The sequence below is a fragment of the Amphiura filiformis genome, chromosome 1, assembly GCF_039555335.1.
Source record: "Amphiura filiformis chromosome 1, Afil_fr2py, whole genome shotgun sequence".
In the NCBI taxonomy this organism is placed as follows: Eukaryota; Metazoa; Echinodermata; class Ophiuroidea; order Amphilepidida; family Amphiuridae; genus Amphiura; species Amphiura filiformis.
The window spans coordinates 95,647,966-95,674,916 of NC_092628.1; the positions used below are offsets into that span (position 1 = coordinate 95,647,966).

A 26,951-nucleotide genomic window follows, 5' to 3' on the forward strand; every position below is an offset into this window, starting at 1 on the left:
CGCGATTGGTCAAATACTGAAAACTGATTTTCTTAGTGAAATATGCACCAATTAAAATACGTTTTATAGAGATCATGGTTTACTTGTGTTTATTCCTTCAAAAGTTTTTGCAACTAAAGTATAACCTGATAAAATTGAATGAAATACTTCTAAAACTAATTTTCTTTGACAATTTATAGAAACTAAGTATTTTACAATATGGTGAAAGTGATGTATGACGATTGAAAGAGGATTTTGCAATAATAAATGTTCAGAATTAATGTCATTTTAGGGAAAATTAAGGTAGTCTAGAAAAACCGGAAATTAATGAGTTAACAAAAACATTGCAAGCGAACAGCTGATTTCTTTACATAGGAAGTTTATTTCTTTGCAGAATATACCACAGTTGAAGATCACGAACTGCGGCACTAAAAAGATGGTAAAAATGCAACACATCATTGACTCATTTCTTAAATTCCTTATGGCTAATATTGTTGATTAGTTTCAGATAACATAATTATTTAGCATGCTGCATAACATGAATTGTAAAATTAAATAAATGTACGTCATGAATCATACATGCATATTAACATATGTCATGATGATGTGGATTGTCTATTTAATTAATGAGGTTTAAAAATCATGAAATGATTTCATGATTGATTTCAAAATCATGAAATACATGAATAACATGAAGGCGTTGCGCTGCCGGCCAGGAGATACGATCAACGAGGTCGAGGGTTGGTCGGAGCCCTGGGTGAAAATTCTCTTCCCTCCCAAAAAGTTCCTATTCTATATGTGGTCGGGAATCCATCAATTAAGTTCAGTTATTTAATTTCAGAATTTAATTGAAGAATTTCTTCTCGCCCCCATTAGGCCTGGCATTTTCGGGTAATTTTGTACCCGGGTACCCGCCGCAATTTTCAGGGCGGGTAACCGGGTACCAAATACAAAAAAAAAAAAATTTTTTTTTTTTTTTTTTTTAGTTTTATTTTTTCGGTTTTGTAGTGTCTCTGGACCTAGACCTAAATGCCAGGATCATTCATGGTTGACCTAAAAAAAAAAAAAAAAAAAAAAAATTTCAAGATATTTTGTTATTTTTATATGAAAATTGATAATTTGTATTCATGTCATAGTCTATTAATGATTTCAAAATGTATTGAATTTGAATGCATTTTGAAATCATTAATAGACTATGACATGAATACAAATTATCAATTTTCATATTAAAAAATAACAAAATATCTTGAATTTTTTTTTTTTTTTTTTTTTTTTTTTTTTTTAGGTCAACCATGAATGATCCTAGCATTTAGGTCTAGGTCCAGGGACACTACAAAACTGAAAAAATAAAAAACTTTTTTTTTTTTTTTTTTTTTTGAATTTCGGGTACCCGGGGAGGGTATTTCCTACCCGGGTAATGTAATCTCGGGCGGGTACCCGTTTACCCGACCGAAAATGCCAGCCTTAGCCCCCATACACTTAGCATGTGCGTGCAGATATAGGTAGTGTATGTGCTTCGTCAGTGATTCGGAAGTCGCGTAAAGCCGTTGGTCCCATGTACAGGAAGAGTCAAACCCTGTGCACGTTAAGTGTCAGAGCTATTCGAAAAGAGAAGGGGGACCATCCCCGGTTCTGATATCTGCAATCAATCCTAGGTTCCAGGTTCGTGCATAGGTAAAAAACTGCACGTTAAGCCTGTGCGACAATACCCGGTACGGTACTCAATTTGAGGTATGCACGTCTATATATATATAGGAAGAAGAAGAAGATCATCTATTTCGAGAACTCGAGTTTCAAATTTGCACACGATAGTTACGTGCAAAAGCATTTGATGCAAGATTAGTCGGACCACCTTCAGTAAGACCGCCTGAAACGATACCAGCGAATGAAGTGTTTCTAGATGATTTCAAGAACACCACCGCGCATGCGTAAGACCTTTTTAGCCTAGTATAAGCCTACGTCTTGTATCCTACTATCAGATTGTTGAAACAATAGGCCTTAATATTCCTAATTATGCCTCAGGAAGGTTTAACCACATGCTCATGAATATGAATGATGAATGAGCATACATGTAATATGAATGATATAACTCTCTCCTTCTCTCTCCTTCTAGTTCCCTCGCTATGCTCGGTGCTCGCTTCGCTCACTATTCGAGAGGCATCACGGTTTGTGGAACGGGGCTAGTTCTACACAGTACACACCAAGATTACTATTATACCTCCTTGTGTTGAGTTTCACCATAATATATCCATATTACAGAGATGGGGCTTTTGGCTCTGAGACGAATATTCGTCTCAGTTTTGGCCTGCATCCACACATGCCTTTTCAGGTTTTTCAGGTTTTTTGAGTGAAACTGACTGGCATCTCTGATATTAACTACCGGTATCTCACATATGTCTTTATGGCGATCTTTTCTTTTCTTTTAGACCACCCGAGCTAAATAAGCCTGTGGTACTACATCCCCTGATGGCCTGATAAATTATGTGACTTATTTTCAATTTTTTTCAAAAAATAACTACACACTGTATATTATAGTAAAGCCTCCATTCCTCCGCGATACGGAAAACGGGAAAAAATCACGGAAATTGGAATTTGAGCACGGAAAATCAAAAATGAAAAATTCTGAAAAAGTAAGCTTAAAATTCACAGAAAAGTAAGAATTTTCTTTAAAAAATATTTAAAACTATCCAAAAATTTGTCAAACATGAAATAGCTGAACTAAAAAATACAATTTCCAAGCATAACAACTCACTTTAAATCACCCAATACAACCCCTTGTCTCAGTACATGTGCGCTGTTGATGTTGCATCACTAAGGGTGTGAGTGAGTCCCGGGAATTCGAGTCCCGCCCGATAATCCTATTACCCGGCAGGAAATTCCCTGCCAGGTACCAAATTTAAAAAAAAAAAAAAAAAGTTTTGTTTTTTTAAATTTTTTTTCAAAGTTATTTTTGGTTTTGTAGTGTCTCTGGACCTAGACCTAAATGCTAGGATCATGGTTGACCTAAAAAAAAAATTTAAAAAAATTGAATTTTGCACATTATTTTGTGTTTTTAATCTGAAAATTGATACATAGTTTTCATGTCATACTCTATTAATGATATCAAAATGCATTGAATTTGAATGCATTTTGATATCATTAATAGAGTATGACATGAAAACTATGTATCAATTTTCAGATTAAAAACACAAAACAATGTGCAAAATTCATTTTTTTTTTTTTTAGGTCAACCATGATCCTAGCATTTAGGTCTAGGTCCAGAGACACTACAAAACCGAAAAAAACTTTGAAAAAAAAATTTTAATTTTTTTTTTTTTTTTTTTTTAAATTTTTTTGGCAATTTCGGTGCCCGGTTACCGCCAAAAATGCGCTGGTACCGGGCACAAAATTACCGAAAATAACACCCCTATGCATCACATGGTTGAAAAATAACTGGGCCAGGTCGATCATGACAGCTCATGACCGCAAACACTACACTGTGTACTACACTGTACATGTACATTGTACATGTGCTGTACTGGTTTACTGTGCGAGCGTACCGTCCTTTACGTATGACCTCGTGGCGCATATAATTAGCAGTGAACTGGCTGAAACTGGATCACGGAGTGTGCGCTTTCAGTAGTGATTGACTGAATGCATGCCATGTGCGATTTGTTATACTTCAATGGCGATGTTGAAGGTTGGCTTCAGTAAGGTAGGACAAATAACTAACAAGTTCATGTTGTCATTTTGCTTTGTAAGGTGTTTTTATAGGGATTTATGAGTAAAACGGAAAAACACAGAAAATGGCAAAATTGCAAAACAGAATTTTGATTTTGTAAAACGGAGAAATGGAGGCTTTATATTATAGGGGCAAGGAATCCAATTACTTCACTGAAATTTCAGTGATTCAGGACAAGTGGTTCATTGCATATGTTAAGAAATGGGGTACATTCTACCGGTACCTCTTTTCTTATCATAAATAACATACCGCTTGTCTTGAGTCACTGAAATTCCAGTGTAGTAACTGGATTCCTTGCCCCTATAATATACATAACATTTGTTACATATTATTTTTTTGAGAAAAATGCAAAAATAGTCACAAATTTATCAAGGGGTGTAGTACCACCTTAACATTACTAATTTATCAAATTAAACTTTTTCGCATCATGGTTAAAGTTTTAAGGTAAAAGAATGTTTAAGCGGGTTAAACATTCTTTTAGCTTTGTAAACATGCCTTTCATTCCATCAAACAATCTTTATTTAATCCCTATAGCGAAGGAGGGTGGTCTAAAGGTAAAGATCGCCTTCTTTATTACAATCATGACAATATTTATTATGTCAAACTTGCATACATGTACAATATAGGCCCTTCAGCATGTTCAACCTGCACCTTCCGAGATACTGTTGAGCTTGTTTTACTATACGAACCATGCAGTTGTAGACTGCGGAACTCAGTCTTCAATGATACTCGGGCATTTATCGATTGGTCATTATAATCTTGAGTGACTATCATTAAGAAGTTCTTATGATACATCCTCTTGGGGAACAGTTTCATACAATAGCTTGGGATTATTGAGGCAGAGGTTATCTTTTGAATCCTTTTATGACCACCGAAGCATATTCAAGGACACTCGCGCAAATTGAAAGACTTGTCGCTTGCGAAAAAATAATGTCAAAGGTCATAAAACACTAATTTGGTGTAATCTGCTCCCCATAATATTGGTCTTATTTAATATGGACAATGGCTGATGCAATTGCAATGCAATGACAAGAAAGTTGAGCCAGTGATAATTTCACATTGTTTTAATAATTACAAATGTAAGGTCCGGCCCTATGTCATATAATTGTATAATACTGTTCTGTGTTGTGTTTTACCCAAAAAGATTACAATTTAAAAGAATGTGGTGGACTAAGGCCATGTTTGCTCACTGTCGCTAACGCCGAATGCGTTCTGCATTAGTGCTAGATCATTGAATACCAGTAGTAGTACACATACTGCTCATGTGCAACATCAACTAGATCAAGCATGTACATAGTTGTAGTAACTACAAATTATCTCAAACGTTAAATTGAGGACATGTTCTTCCAGAAGTTGCATAATGTGCAATATGCAACCATGAATGTAATCATGTAATTTTTCCACTTATTACATTTTTCCAGTTTGGTTTTGGAGCATTCGGTGGGCAGTTTCCCAACCAGTTCAAAACTCAGTACAGATGTTATTCTGTGTCTATGTTGGCTGGCACTGACAGGCAAGATGTTGATAGAGGAGGAAAAGTAAGTTGACATTCAAAGAAGGACAAGATTCTCCCTTTAACCAGTTCATATATTTTGGTTTACAACCCTACTGTTCCACTGATAATCAGGAGACAATTTCAAGGTTTGAAGTCAGCCATAAAGTTGTCTGAAAGACATTCAAATAATGATTAAATAGATAATGATTTTTGATTAAAAGTTTTTTTCATAAAGCATTAAAAAAAATCCTGAACATTCTCAGTCCTGACTTTCTCAGCTGACTACAAGAAACAAAACTGTATTATTATTTTAGTTGGTGTACATGTATATCTTAAAATGTGTTCAAAAGTTGATGTATATCTCTTATGTGCAGCCAAGGAGGGGTGTCAGCTGCACCCAGCCACCCACCCTCTGGTCTCTGGAATTGTTTAGTTTTTAGGCCTTTGTTTAACATTTTTGACAATTGTATCAATATTTTTTTTTTTTAAAGTCACTGTGCCACCCACTTTGACACCATTCGGAAAGAATCTGCTAAAATGTGTATCTGGTTTATTTTTCTTTACAGTTATCATGCCACCTTCAGCCTTAGATCAACTCAGTAAGTATAATATTGTGCAAAGACATGAATTGTATTTAGGCATGCATTTAAAAAATTGGGTTCAAATTATCAAAAATTCATTATGATAAGAGCTTTCTAAAATGCATAAAACACTTCATATTGTAATTTGTGAAATTCTGTTGCAAAGGACTATTTGTTTTAAAAGTACATCTGTGCTTCTGGAAAGAGCTTTTTTCAAACAGGACCAAGAAATTCTGGTAAAGTTTAATTGGCCTATGTGAAAATAATTATGTCCACCTGGTGTGCTTTTTCTAACATGCCAAATAACTTTTCTTTCAGCTCGCCTTAACATTGTCTATCCTATGCTGTTTAAACTAACAAACAAGAAGACAGACAGAATGAGCCATTGTGGTGTATTAGAATTTGTAGCAGATGAAGGCAAAGTATATCTGCCATACTGGGTAAGTTTGGGGTTTGGTCTTCACAGGATATGTAATCAGTTGAGTGTTTAACAATCATGTGGAAATTATTCTGTAATATGAAGCTTTTATCTATACCATATGTCTGTTTTAATACTTGACAGTTTATTTCTGTGCAATATTTTCTAATTGTGACCGTCCCACGGCGAATGAGCCGTAAATTCCTCCCCGGTCAATTTTGTTTTATTTCGTGTTTAAAAATAAACATCATAAACTTAAAAATGGTATATCATTTGACTTCAAACGATATCCAGAAGCGGAGTTATGGTTAGTTAAACTTTGCTCCTTCAACAAAATTATAGTTTTTTTCGTTTCTATGTGTGTCTCTTTTTCCACATTGTTGGCAATAAATATCAAACAGTCATAATTGGCGGTCATTTCAAATCATCCCCAAGTCAACGAGGTTTAAGAAGGTTCTCTCATTGTTAATTGTTGGTTATGCATACCTATACAAAATACAATGCCTGGTAACCCACCACTTGAAAAGGATTTAGCAAAAGCCAACAAAGACCAGAGCTATAAAAAGTTCTATAGCCATCTAAGGTAGAAGCTTATTATCCACTTCAATAATAGGATTATTGATTGGTGTTGTGACTAACAAAATAAGACAGATGTCGCGCCGGTTTAAGTGACCGATGAATACGACCTTCGTACACATTTTACACCATAACTCAGAATACAATTTAGGGAATTTACGGCTCGTTTGTGCTGCCGGGTCACAATTCTGCACCTTTTGTATTGATGCTTGCAACTAGCATTGTGTGACTTAGGAGTACAACCCTGGGAGAGGCCAACACAGCACATAATTTGTTGAATTGTGCAGTTTGGTACGTTGTACTGTCTCAAGCATGATGAAAATGATTAAAATATTTTATATTTTGCCACTCTAAAGCAGAAATATTAAATTTTCAGCTTCTTATAGGATAGTTAAAAGCATTTGCAATTTGGATTTTGCAGTAAACCCAATTGAAATTGAAAAACCAGTTCCAAAGATATGAGCAATCAAAGAGTTTCCAATACAACAGGAAACAAAGGGAAATATTTCCTTTGTTTGGCTATATCTCAAAATCAATATTTCCAAGTTCCGACTGATTTTGCTTGATTACATCACATATTATTTATTCTTGTATCACATTCAAAGTTGACAGATATAAGTATTATGCAATTCTGTTTTAGACAATTGTGAGGGTAGGGCTTGAGAATGAAGGTTATACATGCATCCCCCTTGATTTCTTACTTCTTAAATCAAATATTTTTTGATACCCCAAAATACCTAATTTGCAAATGTGTCATATCTTTGATAGCTACAATTTATAAGTTTACCATGCAGGCAGACACACATGTTATGTACCACTTGCGTGACACACACACATTATGTATAGTATGTATCCATTACCTAAATCCATGCATTATTTATCTTCACTCTACAGATGATGCAGAATTTACTGTTACAAGAAGGTGATTTACTACAAGTTGAAAGTACTAGTCTACAAGTAGCATCATACTCAAAGTTTCAACCACAGTCTACAGAGTTTCTAGACATCTCAAATCCTAAAGCTGTGTATCCTTTGTGATTTTGTAATAATGTACCTGGTCAATGCTTAGTTTTGAAACACCAACCGGTTAAACTTTATTGGGTGTTGAGGCATCAATACACAGTGTCTATGAGGTGCACTTGAGTGAGAGGGGTGTTGATGCATCAACACACACAATGTCTATTTATTTATTTATTTATTTTTTTATTTATTAGACTCTATACACTGGAGATTGCACAATATCATAATAACAGTTAAATATAAAATAGCAAAATACATTCTGAAAAGATAACAATAATATACATGTTTAAAATACGAATTAATACCAGTGCAGAGAATGGGACGAACAGGTGCGTATCACCTCTAAGACCATCCCACCTCAAGACCAAAAATAAGCCGCCCATGCCCAGTCCCCTCCCCCCTTTAAGTAGACCTGCACATAGTGCAGCTACATGAAGAAAACCATGTGCACGTACTGTTGGCTTGAAATTTGAATCAAATTTTGAGTTTAAAAAAAGAACCGCATTAGTTTTAAAAATAGAAAAAGATAAAGAAGACCTAGTACTAGGAGGAAGCCGATTCCACAAAGATACAATGCGGTTGAAAAAAGATGACTTGAATGCCTCAGTCCTACAAAAAGGAACCTTAAGAAGAAGAGGAGCAGTAGATGATCTAGTGGTGGGATGCCCTTGTCCAGACCCAGAGTTGCAAAATCTGACATATTTGTCAATGTCCAGGTCATACACACCTGTAATACACTTAAAAAACAATGAAAGGTCAAGCTGTTCCCTACGCATTGTAAGAGGGAGCAAGTTCAATTGGCACAAGCGCTCCCGATAGTCCAGATCAGGATAGTGCATAATGAATTTGGTAGCTCGCCTCTGGACACCTTCCAGGCACTCAACATTGTGTCTGGAGGTACCACTCCAGAGGCAGCTACCAAACTCAAGATCACTCCTGATCAGGGCTAGATACAGGGCTTTGGTGACTTTCACAGGTGCGTTAAAACCTACAGTGCGCTTAATCAGACCCAATTTTCTATTGCACTTTTTGACTACATTGTTGATATGAGTATTCCAGTCTAGTTTCGAAGATATTTCAATACCAAGATCTTTAATGGATTTAACAGAACTAAGTTTAATGTTGTTCATGAAATAGTCAAAATGAAATGGTTTTCGTTTTCTGGTGACCGAAATAACTTGACACTTGGAGGGATGAAAATTTAACTCCCAGGTGCTGCTCCAATCAACAAGTGCATTGAGATCATTCTGGAGCAATTGGCAATCATTTAAACTGTCAATATTCAAAAACATTTAGCATCATCAGCAAAAGGGCAACTTTGGTATTCTTGGCAACACTGGGCAAGTCATTGATATATAACACAAAGAGGAGGGACCCAAGATGGATCCCTGCGGGACACCGGAAACCACAGGCAGCCAGTCAGAGTAAGTACCATCCACAACAACTCGTTGACGTCTGCCTGTCAGGTAAGCTCTAAACCAACAAATAAGATCTATGGGGTGCACTTGAGTGAGAGGGGTGTTGATGCATCAACACACAATGTCTATGGGGTGCACTTAGTGAGAGGGATGTTGAGGCACCAACACACACACAGTGTCTATGGGGTGCACTTGAGTGAGAGGGGTGTTGAGGCATCAAGGGTACATGCCACAAAATAGCTTTCCATAGACTTTACGTGCAAAATAGGGGTCACGTTTTAGGCTATAAGTCGAGTTATGTCTTACTTTGAAATATATATTTGATATCATCTTAATCAGAACAAAATTCTGCATAACATATCTGAATATGACACCATATTTTAGGTCTACTTTTTGAGAAAAAGAGCGCTATATAAAAAGGCTCGATTTTCCTGTGTTTACGTCCGACTGCTAACCGCGTTTTGACCTCGTGTGTTCATGCGCTCATCATCGTAAACATCACTCAAATTTTCGCGTTTTCTGTTCAAATTAGTAGAGATCACATTCACAAGTTCTAGCAAAACACGATTTGCAACACTAAAATTGTTAATATTGTACCGATTTTGCAAAATTTTAATGCAAAGTTGGGACTATAGTCGTGATAAACTTTTACCGGAAACCGCTTCACAGGCGGATTTAGTGGTATGAACCCTCAACACACAATTTCTATGGGGTCCACTTGAGTGAGAGGGGTGCTGAGGCATCAACACACACAATGTCTCTGGGGTGCACTTGAGTGAGAGGGGTGTTGAGGCATCAACACACACAATGTCTATGGGGTCCACTTGAGTGAGAGGGGTGTTGAGACATCAACATACACAATGTCTATGGGGTCCACTTGAGTGAGAGGGGTTTTGAGACATCAACACACACAATGTCTCTGGGGTCTACTTGAGTGAGAGGGGTGCTGAGGCATCAACACACAATGTCTCTGGGGTCCACTTGAGTGAGAGGAGTGTTGAGGCATCAACACACACAATGTCTATGGGGTCCACTTGAGTGAGAGGGGTATTGAGGAATCAACACACAATGTCTATGAGGTCCACTTGAGTGAGAGGGGTGCTGAGGCATCAACACACACAATGTCTATGAGGTCCACTTGAGTGAGAGGGGTGCTGAGGTATCAACACACACAATGTCTATGAGGTCCACTTGAGTGAGAGGGGTGCTGAGGCATCAACACATACAATGTCTATGAGGTCCACTTGAGTGAGAGGGGTGCTGAGGCATCAACACACACAATGTCTATGGGGTAAAACCTACATCCCTCTCTCAAGTGGAACTGATTGGCGTATCAAATAAATAGATAATAAAGATATGTGAGTTTCAACAAGTGCACATTATCCTATGTTTGCCACCCAGATTGTTATGTCACTCTCTACCCCTGTTACAGAATTTCTATGATCCTTAATTTTGTTACCTCAGATTAGAAAACATACTGCGTGGATTTGCGTGTCTAACCAAGAATGACATGATTGCAATAAAGTATAACGATAGGGTAAGTAGATCAAATCAAGTTGATTTTTGAATTTTTGATGAAAAACAAAGTGCATTCACATCAAGTACATGCATTTTTAGCATTTTGATCACCAAGAGTTTGTACTAGAATTTTGAAAATACAATTTTAATGTGGTCACTTGACTCAAAGTCGGGCATATGATATAAGGAATGATATACTAAAGTAACTAATGTTCTCTATTTGTTAGAATGCATGCAGGATTGTGTTTTTACACAGCCGTGACGTTAGTCACGGCTGTGTCTTTTTTCTTACAGGTTCTTCTTTCTTTCTTTCTTCTGTCAACCATTACATTTGCTCTAGCACTCACACGCTTACATCGATTTTGACCTAACTTGGTCACAATGATCATTGACCGTGCCCCTACATGTCACGTGAAACTTGTGGGGTCAAAGGTCACGCAGGGGTCATAGGGGTCAAAAACGTGATTTCAACTAAAAATGCATCTTCTCCCACAACTTACGTATGACAGCGATGCTACTTGCACACATGAATTGTTATTACCCAGTGTCTATGTGGTGTACACAGATTTGGGGTCAAAGGTCATTAAGGGGTCACTTCGGTATAAAAACGAAAAACCTTCAAAAATTTTATTAGCTAAGTAAAACATTGCATAGTAACGGTATGTTCACATATGATCCGCAGTCACCCAATGTATATGTGGTATTTTTTTTATTTGAGGTCAAAGCTCATTAAGGGGTCACTTCCGGTATAAAAAGAAATACCTTTAAAATGCATCTTCTTCCACAAATTATGTGGGACAGAGACGTTACTTGCACACATGCATTGTTATTACCCAGTGTCTATGGGGTGTACACAGATTTGGGGTCAAAGGTCATTAAGGGGTCACTTCCGGTATAAAACGAAATACCTTCAAAAATGTTTATTAGCTAAGTAAAACATGGGACAGTAACGGTATGTTCACACGTGATCTGCAGTCACCCAATGTATATGTGGTATTTTTTATTTGGGGTCAAATCTCATTAAGGGGTCACTTCCTGTATAAAACGAAATACCTTTAAAATGCATCTTCTTCCACAGATTCTGTAGGACAGTGACGCCACTTGCACACATGCATTGTTATTACCCAGTGTCTATGGGGTGTACACAGATTTGGGGTCAAAGGTCATTAAGGGGTCACTTCGGTATAAAACCAAAAACCTTCAAAATTTTTTATTTGCTAAGGAAAACATATAAGGCCAAAAAAAAAAAGTGTTTGTTTGCCCAGACACGACCGACCCAAAAATCAAAAACATCATACACTTTTTTTTTTTTTTTTTTTTTTACAATGATATAAAAATAAAGAAAAGGATGTTTTTTTCCTATAAATATGCCAAATGACACTTGAAAGTTAATATTCCAGGCAATCACAGCTTTCATTCTTCCCATTTAGCCCTCCCCACCAATATTTTATCATCAATCAACATCAATATAGAGAACCAATGATGTCAAGTACATGTATGGTCTGGGATTTTGTATGACAGGCTTCCAGCCCGTCACCCTTGCAAAAGACATGCATTTATACTGAATTTATGCTGAATCTTTATCAAGATTTTGTTGCCTTGAGAAGATTAAACTTTATATGACAAGGTTGAAATACATTCAAGTTTATATTAAATACACACAAGTACAAAATGTAAGGCTGAATGTCTTATACACCAATCTGACTAGGCCATTACTAAGGTGTCCCTATAATGTCAAACTGCGGTGTTCGAAGGTCGGGGGTTCCATCAATTACTTGTTAGTGTGCTATACAGAATTGTACACAACAGTGAGTTTCAATACACGATCATGAATTGATTGAACAAATTAAATCTCCTGCACTGGTACATATGTGGTTCCGTCAATAGAGGCCAAATAGAGTAAACGCTTCTTGGATTGGTGTATATATTTTCTCTTACCCCACTTGCTGCAACACATGTAGGCCTACAGATGTAAAAAAAAAAAAAAAAAAAAAGGAAATCGACCTACCGACCCACTCCTTTGTACCCCATGTCTGGGCAAACAAACACTTTTTTTTTTGGCCTAACAGTAACTGTATGTTCACACATGACTTGTGGTTACCCAATTCATATGTGGTATTTTTTTATTTGGGGTCAAATGTCATTAAGGGGTCACTTCCGGTCTAAGACGAAAAACCTTCAAAATGCCCCTTCTGCCACAAGTAACATGGCAAAGTGATACCACGTGCACACATGCGTTGACATTAGCCAATGTCTATGAGCGTTTTCATATATTTTGGGGTCAAAGGTCATTAAAGGGTCACAACACGGCTGTGTTCGTGGTCTTAGACCACAGCTAAGTCTAGTTAAACTTTATTTTTACTATAACTTTTAAGAAGATAAGTATATGCAAGTATACATTTTTGGGAAAAGATTTTTGAAAGGAATTCAAACTTCAAAGGTATCTTTGTAATTTGAAAATTTTAGAAAAGATCCAATGTTCCCGGCAAATATTCTTAGCTAGGTCATAACAAAATGACTATTATTCAGTTATTTTTGCGAAGTAATATCTTGTGAAAAACTAGCACTGTGCTATCATTTGGAATAGAAAATAAAGACTGTATATAATTTAAATGTTGTTGTTTACAGATATATGAATTACAGGTATTAGAAACCAAGCCTTCTGATGCTGTGTGCATTATAGAATGTGACATGAATGTAAGTAATATCTTTCTTGTACACTTCACACAAAAAGTATCTTTACATTTGTAAAAGAGCCCATAATACTAAAATTAATCTATAATTTGGTATATTTATGTACGTAATATCTTATCATTTTGCAGATTTTGATACCTCTTTTAACAATCTGCTGTGACCTCTATAAGCAAAGTTGCAAACATGTAGATGGGTGTAGGTCACATTTTAAAGAAGACATGAAAAAGAACTGGAAAAAATGTACCAAATATTATTATTTCATTTAAAAATTATGGTTTTTTTTTCAAGTGTATAGATACTTTTTGTGCGCAGTGTATAAAAACCATGCCAATTCTGATAAGCATGTGCTGTAAGCATCTCAGAAAATCAGGCAAAATCTTCAGCAAACTTTTTTTTTGTTGTGTTAGTGTAAAAATGTCTTATGTGTGTTCAGTACTACATGTAGCCACCATTGAGCTAGTCCAGTTGAAATCCATGGAAAATTTGACCTTACGGGTTTACCGTCGTAACTAAACCTATCGATCAAATTTTTTAAAATTGACATATTTTGTACATTAATATGTGTAGATAATAAATCAGTAAAAAAAAACAGGGGGTGCCGGACCTCACTTTTGAGCTACAGCCGTTTTAAAAGAGGTGTACATTGCCAAAAATCTCTGTACACTTCAATGGCAAAATCAGCAATTTTCTTAAAATAGACAACCTTTTGCGTTGTAGAAAAAAAAATTTAAAATTTTATATATGTTATGAAAAAGAAAAATCTCTGTAAATCGCGCAAAAAAAAATTGGGGGTACCGGACCTTGTTTTCGCGTAAATTGACCAAAATAGGTCAAAAATGCATTTTTTCTGCGACACCATGCGTAGTTAATTGCGTACATGGATATTTTGGTGCGTACTAACGCTGGTATACACGCTAGCGATCTGATGCCGGATAAGCGTTGGTTTACGCATATGAAAAAAAAAAGGAATTGTCTGTTTACGCAGGAAAGTTTTCACTGTAAAAAAGTTACCTAAGAAGTTACCATAATAGGAACAATTATTCTAATGATGTCGATTATTAAGACTTCATGCCTTAATATTCTTACTAATTTGGTGTATTTTGGTCATAAACGGGTGTAAGAAAGACTCTCATTCTGCAATCTGCAAAGATATTGGACCAAAGAGTTATCAAATTACTCAAAGTGAGGAATTTTCAGCTTTCACCATGTTCACCTGACTCGATCGACCAAAAAGAGGATTTATTAAACATGTTAAAGCGAAGCGTTTGACACCATGGCCGAAAGTGTTTGACTATAATAGGCCTACAATTATTATAGGCATAGGCCTACTTAGCATGCTTAGGTCCGTTATCAGTGGAAGCACGATGGCAAAATTTGGTTTGTAGGCCTACATGTTATATTTAAGCGGCCACCTTTCTTGCGCTCAGCAAACATTGTTTTCTTTATTTTGTGGCCCTGGTTATCGCCGGTCGCAAAAATAGCATTGACACGCACAACACGCATCGTTCTCTGCGATGTCTGCAACGCAACACCGAGCACGACGCGGAGTATGCACGCGTTGAAAAGAGGCGCAATAGTCGAGTCGAATCGGGTGACGACGGAAAACCCTTAAGGGGGTACTACACCCCTGGCCAATTTTGTGCCTATTTTTGCATTTTTCTCAAAAATTATAGCACATTGGTGACAAGTAAGATATGCATATTATAAGGGCAAGGACTACAACTACTGTACTGAAAATTCAGCAACTCGAAGCAAGTAGTTATTGATTTATTGATCAAATATTGGTTTTCCCTCATTTTTGACTGTAACTCCACAACTGTTGCCTGTGGTGAAATAAACATTCCAGTGTAGTAGTTGTAGTCCTTGTCCCTATAATATACATATCTTACTTGTCCCCTATGCACTATAATTTTTGAGAAAAATGCAAAAATAGGCAAAAAAATAGGTCAGGGGTGTAGTACCCCCTTAATATTTCATACAGGGAGTGTAGATTTCAAATGGAGTTGCTCATTCAGATAACCACATTTGAAATTCACACTCCCTGTGTGTAAGATTAAGATCATGCACTCAATAGGGGTGTATGGATTTCTACTGGAATATCCCAATGTCAAAATAACAATTTGGAATGGGTTATTGCACCCGGAGTTCAATACAGAATATTAATGACTTACAATGCGCTGCACAAAGAATGCATTTTACATAAAGCAGATAGTCAACTCTTATATTGGATATTCTTGCACTCACATGAAGATTTGAGTGCCTGGTCTAAAATTCTGGCCTTTCATAAATGGGAACTGAAATTTCAAAGTATAAACTTTGTCTTAGCAGTAATATCAGTAATGACAGACTAAGGGGAGGGGAAAGGTTCATGAAAGTGAAAGTTTGAAGGACTCTTTTAGACAACTTGTCAGTCAAACAGGATGGTGTTGAGGTACATTGTAAGCCCTTAAATGATTTTCAATGGCATTGGGTTTGAGAGGGACCTGTCTGATTTCAAGATCACTGCTATTACAAAATATAGGACAACATTTTCAGAACAAAGTATCCAGTTGCATCCTTTCCAGGTCAAAGTGAAGGGATCCTTTTCGGGGCAAATAATTTTTGTTTATTTCTAATAAAACCAAATTAAGTAATTGGTCCTAAAATTGATACTGTTGGAAAAGTGACTCTGTGTGTTTAACTGTGTCACATATTTTGTTAAACTGCAAACTATGAATGTGTTGTCATTGCAGGTTGAGTTTGCACCTCCAGTAGGGTATGTGGAACCAGGAAGGCCTAGGCCACAAGAGCAAGAACCAGAGGTAGGCTTATTCACTAACTAAACACTATAATATTTTGCAGTAAACCTTTGATGAGAGCGTATTTTAAGCGTACATCACATATTTACTACGTTGAAACACACTTGTCTCTGATTGGCTGCTGAGGCGATCTGCTGTTGCTGAGTGGAAATTTATGAATGAACTTTGTGCCATATGCGTTGTTAGCTCTGACTTTGCAACATCACGGTAGTACATGCTCGTCAAAGGTTTACTGTAAATATTATATAACAGAACGCCCTTGACTAGTACAAATTAATATGTCTTTTTCAAACATCAGCAAGCTGTATTCAAGACTTTCAACCAGATTTGTAATATGACTTTTCTTGGGGAAGATTAAACTTTACATAGGTTTAGTGAAAGTAGTTCTAATCCCAGATTTGTAGTGTAGCTCATATGCAAACAGGTACTTGTACCCTAGGTTATGAATCATCTGACCAAATCTCCATGTAGGATTATACTGGCTCCTTACCAATACCTGTACTTTGGCATATGGAGTAATGTCTAAAACTGTGGTTGTGCTTGTGGACTAAAACTCGCTTACCACCTATACAATACAAGGACCATTGTAATCCATAAATTAATCATACTAAAGTAATAACAATGAATGCATTACTCACCAGAAAGCTGTCATCTTCTTTCCACAGAGCATGCAAGTAGATGATGCTGAGTATATAGACACAAATCAATTCATGGTAAGTTTGTGTTGGCATTATCAATATGCCCCAGATGGAAAAAAAGATGATTTAGTGCATGTAAATCAGTCAAGTTAGCTCAATCTGTATTGATGTTAGACTCCGGTGCATTGCAGTGTAGCGAGCGTTCACACATAAGCGCTGACAAGTTGACCGCTCCATTTATGCTCAGATGAGCGATGTTGGCAGGTCCGAATGCTGTACCAGCATCAGCCGAATTCAAGTACGCTTAGAGGGCACAGGCATGGAACATTCTAATCAATGTCTTTATTATTCTATGTGTACACTGTGTACATAATGATAATGATCTTTATGTGGTTTTACTCTCCTTTTCAGTATTTCCAGGGTGCAGGTTACAGGCTAGATGGTAAACAGAAGAAGAATGTAGATGCTAAACCTGTTCCTCTCAGTTCAGACTTGCCAAAAAGGTAATGTACATACAATGTGGACAAAGTAATGTTAATCCATTTGGTTCTTTAGAACTTACCGTTTATATGTGGTCATTATTAGGTAGTCCAAGGGAAAATACCTTATTGCATCACAAGTTGTGTGTCTGTCAGTCAGTTGTCAGTCAAGCAGGGTTTTGGTTAAGATTTGTCCTCATGAACAGTCAAATCATATTGCAAGCAAACTGGGGTCATAGCTGCGCTTTGTGGAACCTTCATGTATTGGTGGTGTTGTAAACTGTAAAATACCATAATGTAAGACTTTTTTGTTAAAATTTGTCTCATATGAACAAAGCTCTATGCTTCCTCAGTATATATCTCCAAGTAATTTCAACAACAAGGACTTCATCTTGTTTAAATTGCATCACATTTGTTTCGATTTAAAAACAACTATTAATATTATGATGTGTATTTTTGTTACAGAGGTATTCCAAACTATGAGCACAAGAAGGGCACAATCACATTCATTAGGAGTATCAAACCAGTGGTAGCAAATGGCAATACTATGGTAAGAACACATTGGTTTACTCTTAGTGTGGTAGTAGGGTACAATCACATTCATTAGGAGTATCAAACCAGTGGTAGCAAATGGCAATACTATGGTAAGAACACATTGGTGTACTCTTAGTGTGGTAGTAGGGGCATAACCAACAGGTTGTGGAGAGGTCAAATATTTTTGGGTGACAGTACGAGGGAGAAAGTTTTAGTTTGGACTGGGTCAAATTTTTCGATAACAAAATGACGTATAAAATGCGAAAGTAGTTAAATATTATTATTGGGTATCTCAAAATGATCTAATCCCTAATCACCAAATGGCAGGAATAGTGAGGTTGAAAAGTACACATTTTATGCATTATCTGATCTGTCAGGTATGGGTGGGTGTTATGTGTTGGAGAGGGAGAGGTGGGAGTATGTGTGCATGTGAAGAATCTAACACTTGAAACATGTTTCCGTGGTTGTCAATGTCCTGATAATAATATGTGACCCAAATCAAAACCAGCCAGTTGTCGGCAGGCTTCATTTGTAGGTAACAATGAAAGAAGATGAGAAAAAATACAGAAAATAAAAAGAAATTTGAGCTTGTTTCGCCTCATAAAACATTTCTTCTGTTTCTGAATTCAACAAGTAAGATGTCATTTTACAGCTAAAAAATAGCATTTTATCCTGGTGTTTAAATCTCAGTTTTCATTTCTGAAGACAACTGGTAGGTTTTGATGTGATGGTTCACATTATGTGATGTTACAAGTCTATTTGGGACTGCTTGTATAAATGTCTTTCTTTAAATTGTTTAGAATGTTTCAGTCTATGAGTATTGAATGAATGAATGTTTATTTATACACTTGACCTCTTTCTTTATACTTTTTTCTCTCCATTTTAGGATCCTGCTGACAAGTTTGAAGCTTTCTCTGGTTCTGGACAAACATTACGGCAAAAAAAGAAGTGACAATTGTATAGTTCCTATCCTATTTAATTGTACATACTGTTAGGAAATACTTAAAGGCATATTGCCTTTAGGCTTACTGTGCAAAAGTTTCTTAATATATAATACAATTTTATACATTATAGCATTTTGCTCTGAAACAAGTATTTCATTCAAGAGGTTAAATATTTTCAAAGCTGAAGTATTGGGCTATTCCAGTTGAAATCCATACACCCCATATGGAAGACATGACCTTAATCTTCCACACATAGTGTAAATTTCAAATATGGTTATCTGAATGGGTGACTCCGTTTGAAATCTTCACCCATGCGTGGGAGATCAGTGTCATGTCTTCCATAGGAGGTGTTTGGATTTCAACTAGAATAGCCCATGTTGCTTTATTCTATGTTTGATCAAGGTCAAAGAGGATAGACTAAGAGAGTTAAGACTCTGCCCATATTTGAGAGTCGGTCATTGGAAGGTAAATAGTGCACTGGATTAACCATGTGTCCGGCTAATTGATTTTGATTCCAATAGTGTGCCCTACGCACTTAATGTGCAAACCCTTGTAATTGTCATACTTTTCATGCTATTCAATTTTGGGGCTTTGCCTGAAAATCACATGACTGATAATCCAATATGGCAAATTCCCCATAGCATTACACACAAGGCTGTATGGAGTTAGTACTCTGCTTGTCTAACCTCTTTGGTTGAGATACATATGTGTCATATTTCCTCTCCAGTTTACTTCAGCATTTGTGTATTTGTTTGATAGTCTTATTTGTTTGTCAGTAAATTTCAATTATTTTTTCCCATTACATCTCTCAACTTGTAGCTAATGTTGTCAAAAAGTACATTGGATTGCATGATACCAGGGGAGGAGGCACTGGGCTTTTAGGTGTACACACATGACCAAAAAAAGAATGAAAAGGAGTGGTTTTTGTGTGTGGAAGCACATGAAACACACATTTAATGGTCTTCAGAAGTTTATTGCAAGAAAAATGGGTGTTTTCTACTCTAGCTATTTGAACAGGTAAACCTGTTTGTAAATCATATTTTGGTTCTTAGTTGTTTAGGGGTCGCATTTGGTGCAAAAAAATCTTTGTTTATGTGTTATTTTTGGCAAAAAGAGTCTTTTTTTTTCTAAAATTGATTTTGATTTTTAAAGTTTGATTCTTTCTGTAAAAATCAAGAATTTCATGCAAAGCTTTTCCAAATACGCAAATACATTTCTGGCACAGAGACCATATCCAGGTTATGACTTAAATAATGGACCAAATCCTAGTATAAGTACGACTTGTATATTTGTGTATAAAATGTCTGTGCACATGTAAGATACTGTAATGTGTTTTATGGATTGTTATAGATGAGGAACAAACCAAATGAAATCCTATGAACTTAAACTAGTTTTGTTACAAAGAGAAGGGGTTAAAAATGTTGATTACCTTTCTCATATCAATTATTATTGGAAGTTATTTTGACCAATTTCCTGTTTCATTACAGACAGGGAGGGAGGGGTTGGCTATAAAACAAAAGTAGTTATGTTTTAGGACTTGGTCAATCTTTTGGTTTGTTTCTTAATGGGAGAGAAAAAGTGAAAAGATTTGTAATCGTTTATGTTGTTGCTAATCTAGCAGAACTTCTATTCGTCAAGGAAGACAAGAGAAGATGAGAGAAGACACAAAACATGAGGTGGTTGGTACTCTGGGACCATTGGGGACAGAGGTTTAAGGGAAAGTAGCTTGTTCATGTAGGCTAGTAGTAATGGCCTCCCCAGTAGACTTGCATACAGAACCCAGAGAATTTCAGTCAAAGTAGGGGATATTTGACCTCTGGGCTAGTATAAACTGGACTTTATGACACACAAAGGTCAAAAGTTACCCAATTTCAATATGGACAACTTTGGATGACCACTGTACTGTGATGTAAAACTACTAATTTCTTGGGTACTTTGCACAAATTTCCTAAACCATGGGCTGTCTTTTGATTTATGTCAATATATTCTATTGACACTGAATTATCACACGCCCCTGCAGAAGTAGTTTATTACATGTAAGTTTATATAATATGCATATAACCAGGACTTTGTCTGAATAGGGAAGGGGGAAAGGCAAATTTCAAGGGGAAGCTTTGACAAAAATGGTCAAAAAATGGGCTAAAACATACAGTAAATATCAGAGTGACTATAGCACTGTTACTGAAGGTCAATGCAACAAACATCCAAGTCAAAATTCTGGCTCCATGTGTCAAAACCAGAAATTCTCTTCTGATTTCACATAAATACTGCGGTCAAACCTGAGTTATTTGTTGCAAGAAAATAAACAAAATAAAAATTACTGTTTTCTGTGACCTGAGATTTTGAGTATGTTGTCAATGTGCAAAAATGTTAAATGGGCTCTCTGAGATTTCATGAAACTTATAAAAAAAACTACCTTAATGTGTCAGCCATGATATAAACCTCCTTTCATTAGATCCAGCTCAAATCATTTATTTATTATTGGCTTGACCCTTAGTTTTTAGAAATGATGTACTTTATAGATTTATTTTTGCCCCGGCCCACGCCTGTTGCGGTCATGTTTTGAAAAGGACAGGATTTTGTCTTGTTATATGTAAGCTTGATAGCAGATGCTAATAAAATGACAAAAACAACAACTGTTATGACTATCTGGTATCTGTGGAAAGGTTATTGGAAATGATGTGTATGTCGTGGTCGACTTGCTCCCAGTTCCTGAAAAATAGCACTTTTTTTTCAATTAAAAAATAAATCCTGTTTTGCCAAATGCAACATAGCTAAATCTTAATCCTTTAGTTTTTGTCAAGAAAAGTCAAATTGTAATTTGCAATTTGAGGGGAAATGTTCAAAATATGTGCAGTTTTGCATGGTTTCTTACAATTTGAGTCACAATATTTAAAGACCTGCCACAAGTCGTAAGCCTTCAAAATTTGGAGTATAGGCTGTAAGTTTGCTCATATTTTGTGTTAATTAGAAAATGTGTTTTACAAAAATCAAAATGCATAAAGCTGAAATTTGGCTTAGCACAGACAAAAAACACCACAAAAATGCATGTTTGTTGTGGCCCTTTAGATTTCCAAAAATTATGACTTATCACCGGTTAGAACAAATTGTAGGATTTTGCTGGGTTTCATATGGCAAAACAATTTATTTTTTCTATCCCAAATAATTAGTACTGTATTTTCTGGAATCCGTAGTAAGGTTTCTTTTGTTGTAACAGGTCGCATCAAATTAAGGATGAGCACATTTATTCAAATTCTTTCAGGAAGCCATGTGAATATTTTACTTTTACCATTTTCTTTATTTTGGGGACTTCTTCAGAAAGGTAAACCAACTTATCATCTTCATTGAGATATGAATTGAATATGATATTATCACTTGATTCTAACAAGCTCATGATTTGAGATCTCATCTGAAAAAAAAAATTTAAAGTCCCATTCAGTGATTCCAGTGAGTGTAAAAAATTAAAACTGATTACAAATTGCTTAAAAGTGAAGGATAAGTCATTCAAATTGTCATTTGGTATTTTTAAAATGAAAAATTTGACAAAAAAACAAAGAAAAAAACCCAGCAGTATTGGCGAAGTTGAAGCCCCATTCAAATACATGCAGCTAATTTATATACTGTCAGAATATACAGCTTTCCACTGAACCACTAACAGGCATGGGTGTCAATCCTGGGGCCGGGGGGATGTGCCCCACACCTTTTGACAAAATGACCCATTGTTCTTTTCAGCTACTTTTTAACAAATTAGGCAGATTGTTCCCCCACATTTCAAGCCCCATTGGCGCTAATGCTAGGAAACTATGTTAGCACATCTATGACAATGACAAAGTATCAAAATCTGAATTTTGATGATTTTTACAATCTTCCGGATGAGCATATCACTGAATGGGCCTTAAATAATTAGCTTGGAACACAAAGTAATGGTTTTCTTTATTACACATTATAATGTCAATAATTATAATTATGTGAACATTTCTTTTACGGTGGTTCAATAAACTTGCAACATGTCAGGTGATACTTTGTCAAATGTTATTTTATGTAATTAAAGAAATCAATTTAGTGTAGCAGGGTATTTTGAGGGAGTCAAATTGGATTGAGAAAAATATGCAAGAGTGACAAAAAATGAAACAAAATCGGGAATGAAAATTCATTCCGATCATGAGCCAAAATAGTCGGTGTAAAATACCAAATCTTTTAGTTTCACAATAAAGCCCATTTTTGGAAGCTCAAAGTATCTCATGTAGTATATTGACAAACAAATCTGTCTACTATATTATGTCCCACAGATATTATAAATACATGTATTGGGCCAAAATGATGCAACTGGGAAATTTTTGTTTTTGCTCCCGAAATTTGAATCTTGAAATCAAACCACTTAGATAGAATTCACTCCCACACAACCGTAACCACAGAAACTTTTGTTTCTTGTGTACCTTTCATTAGGGGCTATGCGATAATAAAAATTCCAAATGGTGTGCTAAAAAATGCCTGCCCCCTCTCAGTCTGCCCACATGCCAAACATTGGCGATACCAATTTGCAAACCTGAAATATTTAAAGGTTTCCGTTAAGCCTTCTTTATTGAAAAGTCAAAAGGACCCCAATGTGTGCCAAAATGGCTCCCCAGTCCCCACCCCCCTTAGTTTGCCCGAAATTGCTTCTCCAAGCAAAAATTTTTGCATCCACAATTTTACCTACTCTCACAGGGCTCATAATTATTGCACAGCCCTAAATCTCCAAAGAAGTTGAAAATCTTCTGGGGGCTGTAATTTTCTTTGGACGGGGTCATGAATACAATAATGTGCGCTCCCATGCACCTCATTAAAGTTTTCGACAAGGAATAAATTTGTTCTGAGTCAGACTGGGTGGAATTGGGTTATAAAATTTTTAATTTGTAGGGGGTCATAAAAAGTTGAATCAGGTCAGCAACATTATAGTTTACCAACCCCCACCTTCCAAAGAAAATGGGAGCCACCCTTATCCTTTGAACTTTTAGGGACCGTTCACAAACGCTTGTAAGGGGGGGGCTGATGCAAAAAAGGGGGCCCTGAACATTTTTGACCCTCCTATATATATAAAGGGGGGCCCTGAAAAAAAAAAAAGGAAAAATTGAGTTTATATGCTTTTCTATGGGGTTGACCCATAATTTTCATGTCAAAAAGGGGGCCCTGAAATTTTTGAGGTCTGTAAAGGGGAGGCCCGAAATATTTTCACGATAAAATTTTTTTGCATCAGCATCAGGCCCCCCCTTACAAATATTACATGAGGCAAATTCCAGTGAATTAATTTTGCATAGCATTGTACATTGACCCATTGGAAAAAAAAGAAGGACAATTAAGAAATAAAATATTTGTATTGATTTTGAAGGTGAAATAGGAAGTTACCAATAAAAAAACAAGGGGAAGAAAAAAATAAGCAACCCTTTTCGTGCCAGAGCACTCCACTCTGCCGTGACCAGGATTCGAACCTGGGTTATTACGGCCACAACGTAATGTCCTAACCTCTAGACGATCACGGCACGCTACCTGGGCTGCGTGTCTCTGCTGGTAGTAAAAATTATATATATACTATGTACGTATAATAATTTATTTTAATTACATAAAATATTGGAAAAAAGCAATATTTCTTTTTTATTATCATTGAATAAAATATTTCTTATATTAAATTAGTCTCATACTTAGATTTTGTATATTTTAATTTACTTAAAACGTAAATTTACAATAAATAAAAGTCAATTGAAATGGAATCGCCTTGACATATTGACTTGACGTTATATAAGTGGAGATCGCATAAAGGGGTGGCACATAATAATTTGACAATTGAATTGTAAAAATATAGAAATATTTGAACCATAATGGAAACTTAATTGTTATAAGAACAACTATTGATTTTTTCTTAATATAGAATACTTCAGATATAAACGGAAATAAATCAAGTAATCATTAGATTTAATGTAATGAAATATCATAAGTAGCAGCCACCCCTACTCAAAATGGACAAACCCAAATGTCCAAAATGGCGACGTAAACAGTGAGTGATGGCATGCTCCATGTACAGCTGGTGATGAATTCTGATAGTTGGTGGCGGGTTATTCAACTTATTTTCGACATTTCAGCCATTGTGCCACTTCCTAGGAGCTAGCTGTGTGAAACCTGAGTTGTAGTAGGAGGAGGGGAAACGGGAGATGGCCGAAAAATGGGAGGTAAGTGAACGCCCCCTTCGGTCACCAATTTCGGTAGTCCGAATAATCAGACCCAGAACAAAATATTAATTTCTGACATGATCCTGTTCTGGGTCTGAACTGTTTCCATATGAAATCTTGATGGCAAATTGGACAATAGAAGCACATGGTTCTACGTGACAGCTTTTTAATCCCTATTCATGTTACATGAATCACGCTATTGTGGACCATCCTTCTGATACTTGAGTGTTTGGACAAGCGGAACAGTTTTTTGTCTACCTCTCTGTTTGTAAACAAACCAGGAGGTCGAAATCGTCCTCCTCGCCGAATACGAAAGTCAGCGTAATAGTACGGCACTGCAATTTCGGTTCCATTCATTCATGCATTCAACTAGTTTCAGCCATTCACTGATTCAACACACGTCCAGTCGTCCACATCAGCCACTCTGTCCCAATAATCCCAAGCTATTGTCTGAAACTGCTCCTCAGAGGATGTACCATAAGAACCCAATCTTCAAATGATAGTCATATAAGTTATAACGTGTTCGATTTACCTGGATTAGCATGCCATAGCCTATAGGCTAGCAAAATGCTACTCACAATATTATTGTGGAATATTGTCACGGAGGTATATTTGTTATAGACCTGACGGGGAAGTCCTCTTTTGGTCTATACGCTAGTGCGCTCACCTCTTAAACCCAGGGTCGTGGGTTCGAGGACCGGAAGTGGCTCGAGAGGCGCAGGATACTTCCGTGAAGGTTTCGTGACATAAATGGTGGCAGCGGTGGTCCCTGGTGTTTCTTAACACCAGGGGTATCACCTATCGTAGAGGGTTAGGCGTTCACAAAAAAAATGGCTGGCCGAGTATGCCTTGTATCAAGGACGACCAGTCTGGCCGAGTATGCCTTGTATCAAGGACGACCAGTTTAAACAGAGGAAGTAAGGCGCGTCTTGCACCTTACGAGGAGGGGGAGCATGTCACTGAGGGCCAATTCCACCGTTATGGACGTTACAGATACAAGCCTGGAAACAAGCAGGCGCCGAGCGATTTTTACCCTACGGTTACCGAGTTTTGACGCCTGGATCCAACCAGAATTACACGCCCAGGCGCCACAGAAAATCTTTATTTTGCGCCCGGTATATATGACCAGTATTGCTCCATTTTGTCGAGTTCAGTGCTCAGGAAATGGCCCAGTAAAACTTCGTCAGGCAAGCTCATTTCCACTCAAAATATTGGCCATTTCCAATGTATTTTCAACAAAATGCAGCACCCAAATCTTATCTTTTACCTAATATTTTGCCAATTTTCCTTGATATATGCCTTCAGGGTTCATAATTTTGGCAGTATTTTGCCTTGTTTTCTGGTTAGGTGATCACGAGATCGCGATCATGAAGGCGGCCATCTTGAATTTTGCCGATGGTTGTTTCTAGATTTTTTTACAATTTTCCTAAAATCATGAAAAAAAAATGGGTAAGGCCAAATTGAGCCCTGATTTTAGTCATCAGATTCACATATTAATAAAGTAAAATAAATAAAATAAAATAAAATAAAATAAAATAAAATATCTACAATAGAATAGAATAAAACAAAAAACAAAACAAAACAAAATAAAATAAATAATACTCAAACAAAATAAAATAAAATAAAATAAATAAGACTCATGGTTTTTTAACTGGTCTGTTCAGATATAATAACATTGTTACAAATTGTTATTATTTGTTTTAAAATATAATAAGATTAAAAAAAAAAATAAGCATTTTGATAATTTCAGAAAAATAACTCCTGGCTCTTTAAAATGGCTCCTGGTTCACTAGAAAATTACAGGACCAGGAGCCGCTTTTCCAAATGTTTGGCTCCTGGTTCAGACCGACTTATTTCCAGGCCTGTACAGATACATGCAACTTGCAACTTTTAAGTGAATAGCACATATGTTTGCTGTTAGGATAACACTTTATT

The 26,951-nt window shown here is 36.4% G+C and overlaps 2 protein-coding genes and 1 non-coding gene across 4 annotated transcripts in view; 2 read left to right on the forward strand and 1 right to left on the reverse strand.

The window, feature by feature from the left end:
- Window positions 1-328: 328 nt before the first annotated feature.
- LOC140158709 (ubiquitin recognition factor in ER-associated degradation protein 1-like) lies at window positions 329-20,182 on the forward strand. 2 transcript variants are annotated; one of them, XM_072181906.1, is made up of 12 exons: window positions 329-418; window positions 5,122-5,242; window positions 5,762-5,794; window positions 6,095-6,216; window positions 7,665-7,795; window positions 10,673-10,745; window positions 13,355-13,423; window positions 16,153-16,221; window positions 16,884-16,931; window positions 17,268-17,359; window positions 17,801-17,885; window positions 18,756-20,182. In XM_072181906.1, the coding sequence occupies exons 1-12, from the start codon at window positions 416-418 to the stop codon at window positions 18,819-18,821; spliced, it is 912 nt and encodes a 303-aa protein (XP_072038007.1). In that variant the 5' UTR covers window positions 329-415; the 3' UTR covers window positions 18,822-20,182. The 2 variants fall into 2 exon arrangements, with proteins under 2 accessions (XP_072038007.1, XP_072037999.1); XM_072181898.1 differs by lacking the exons at window positions 329-418; window positions 5,122-5,242 and having other exon boundaries at window positions 5,704-5,794; window positions 17,801-17,979.
- A 4,078-nt stretch (window positions 20,183-24,260) lies between these two features.
- Window positions 24,261-24,332, reverse strand: Trnah-gug (transfer RNA histidin (anticodon GUG)). The gene has a single exon. It is a non-coding gene; the product is annotated as a tRNA-His (tRNA).
- Window positions 24,333-24,828: 496 nt separating this feature from the next.
- LOC140167656 (transmembrane protein 134-like) overlaps window positions 24,829-26,951 on the forward strand; it is a 44,340-nt gene continuing 42,217 nt past the window's right edge. The window contains exon 1 of the mRNA XM_072190969.1: window positions 24,829-25,016. Coding sequence (XP_072047070.1) covers window positions 24,999-25,016 — 18 coding nt within the window. The 5' untranslated portion in view covers window positions 24,829-24,998. The remainder of the gene's footprint in view (window positions 25,017-26,951) is intronic.

Coding starts and splice junctions, on each gene's coding strand:
- LOC140158709 (XM_072181906.1), top strand. Junction 6,217..7,664: donor AAGTATATCTGCCATACTGG/GTAAGTTTGGGG, acceptor TTCACTCTACAG/ATGATGCAGAATTTACTGTT. Junction 17,886..18,755: donor TAGCAAATGGCAATACTATG/GTAAGAACACAT, acceptor TCTCCATTTTAG/GATCCTGCTGACAAGTTTGA.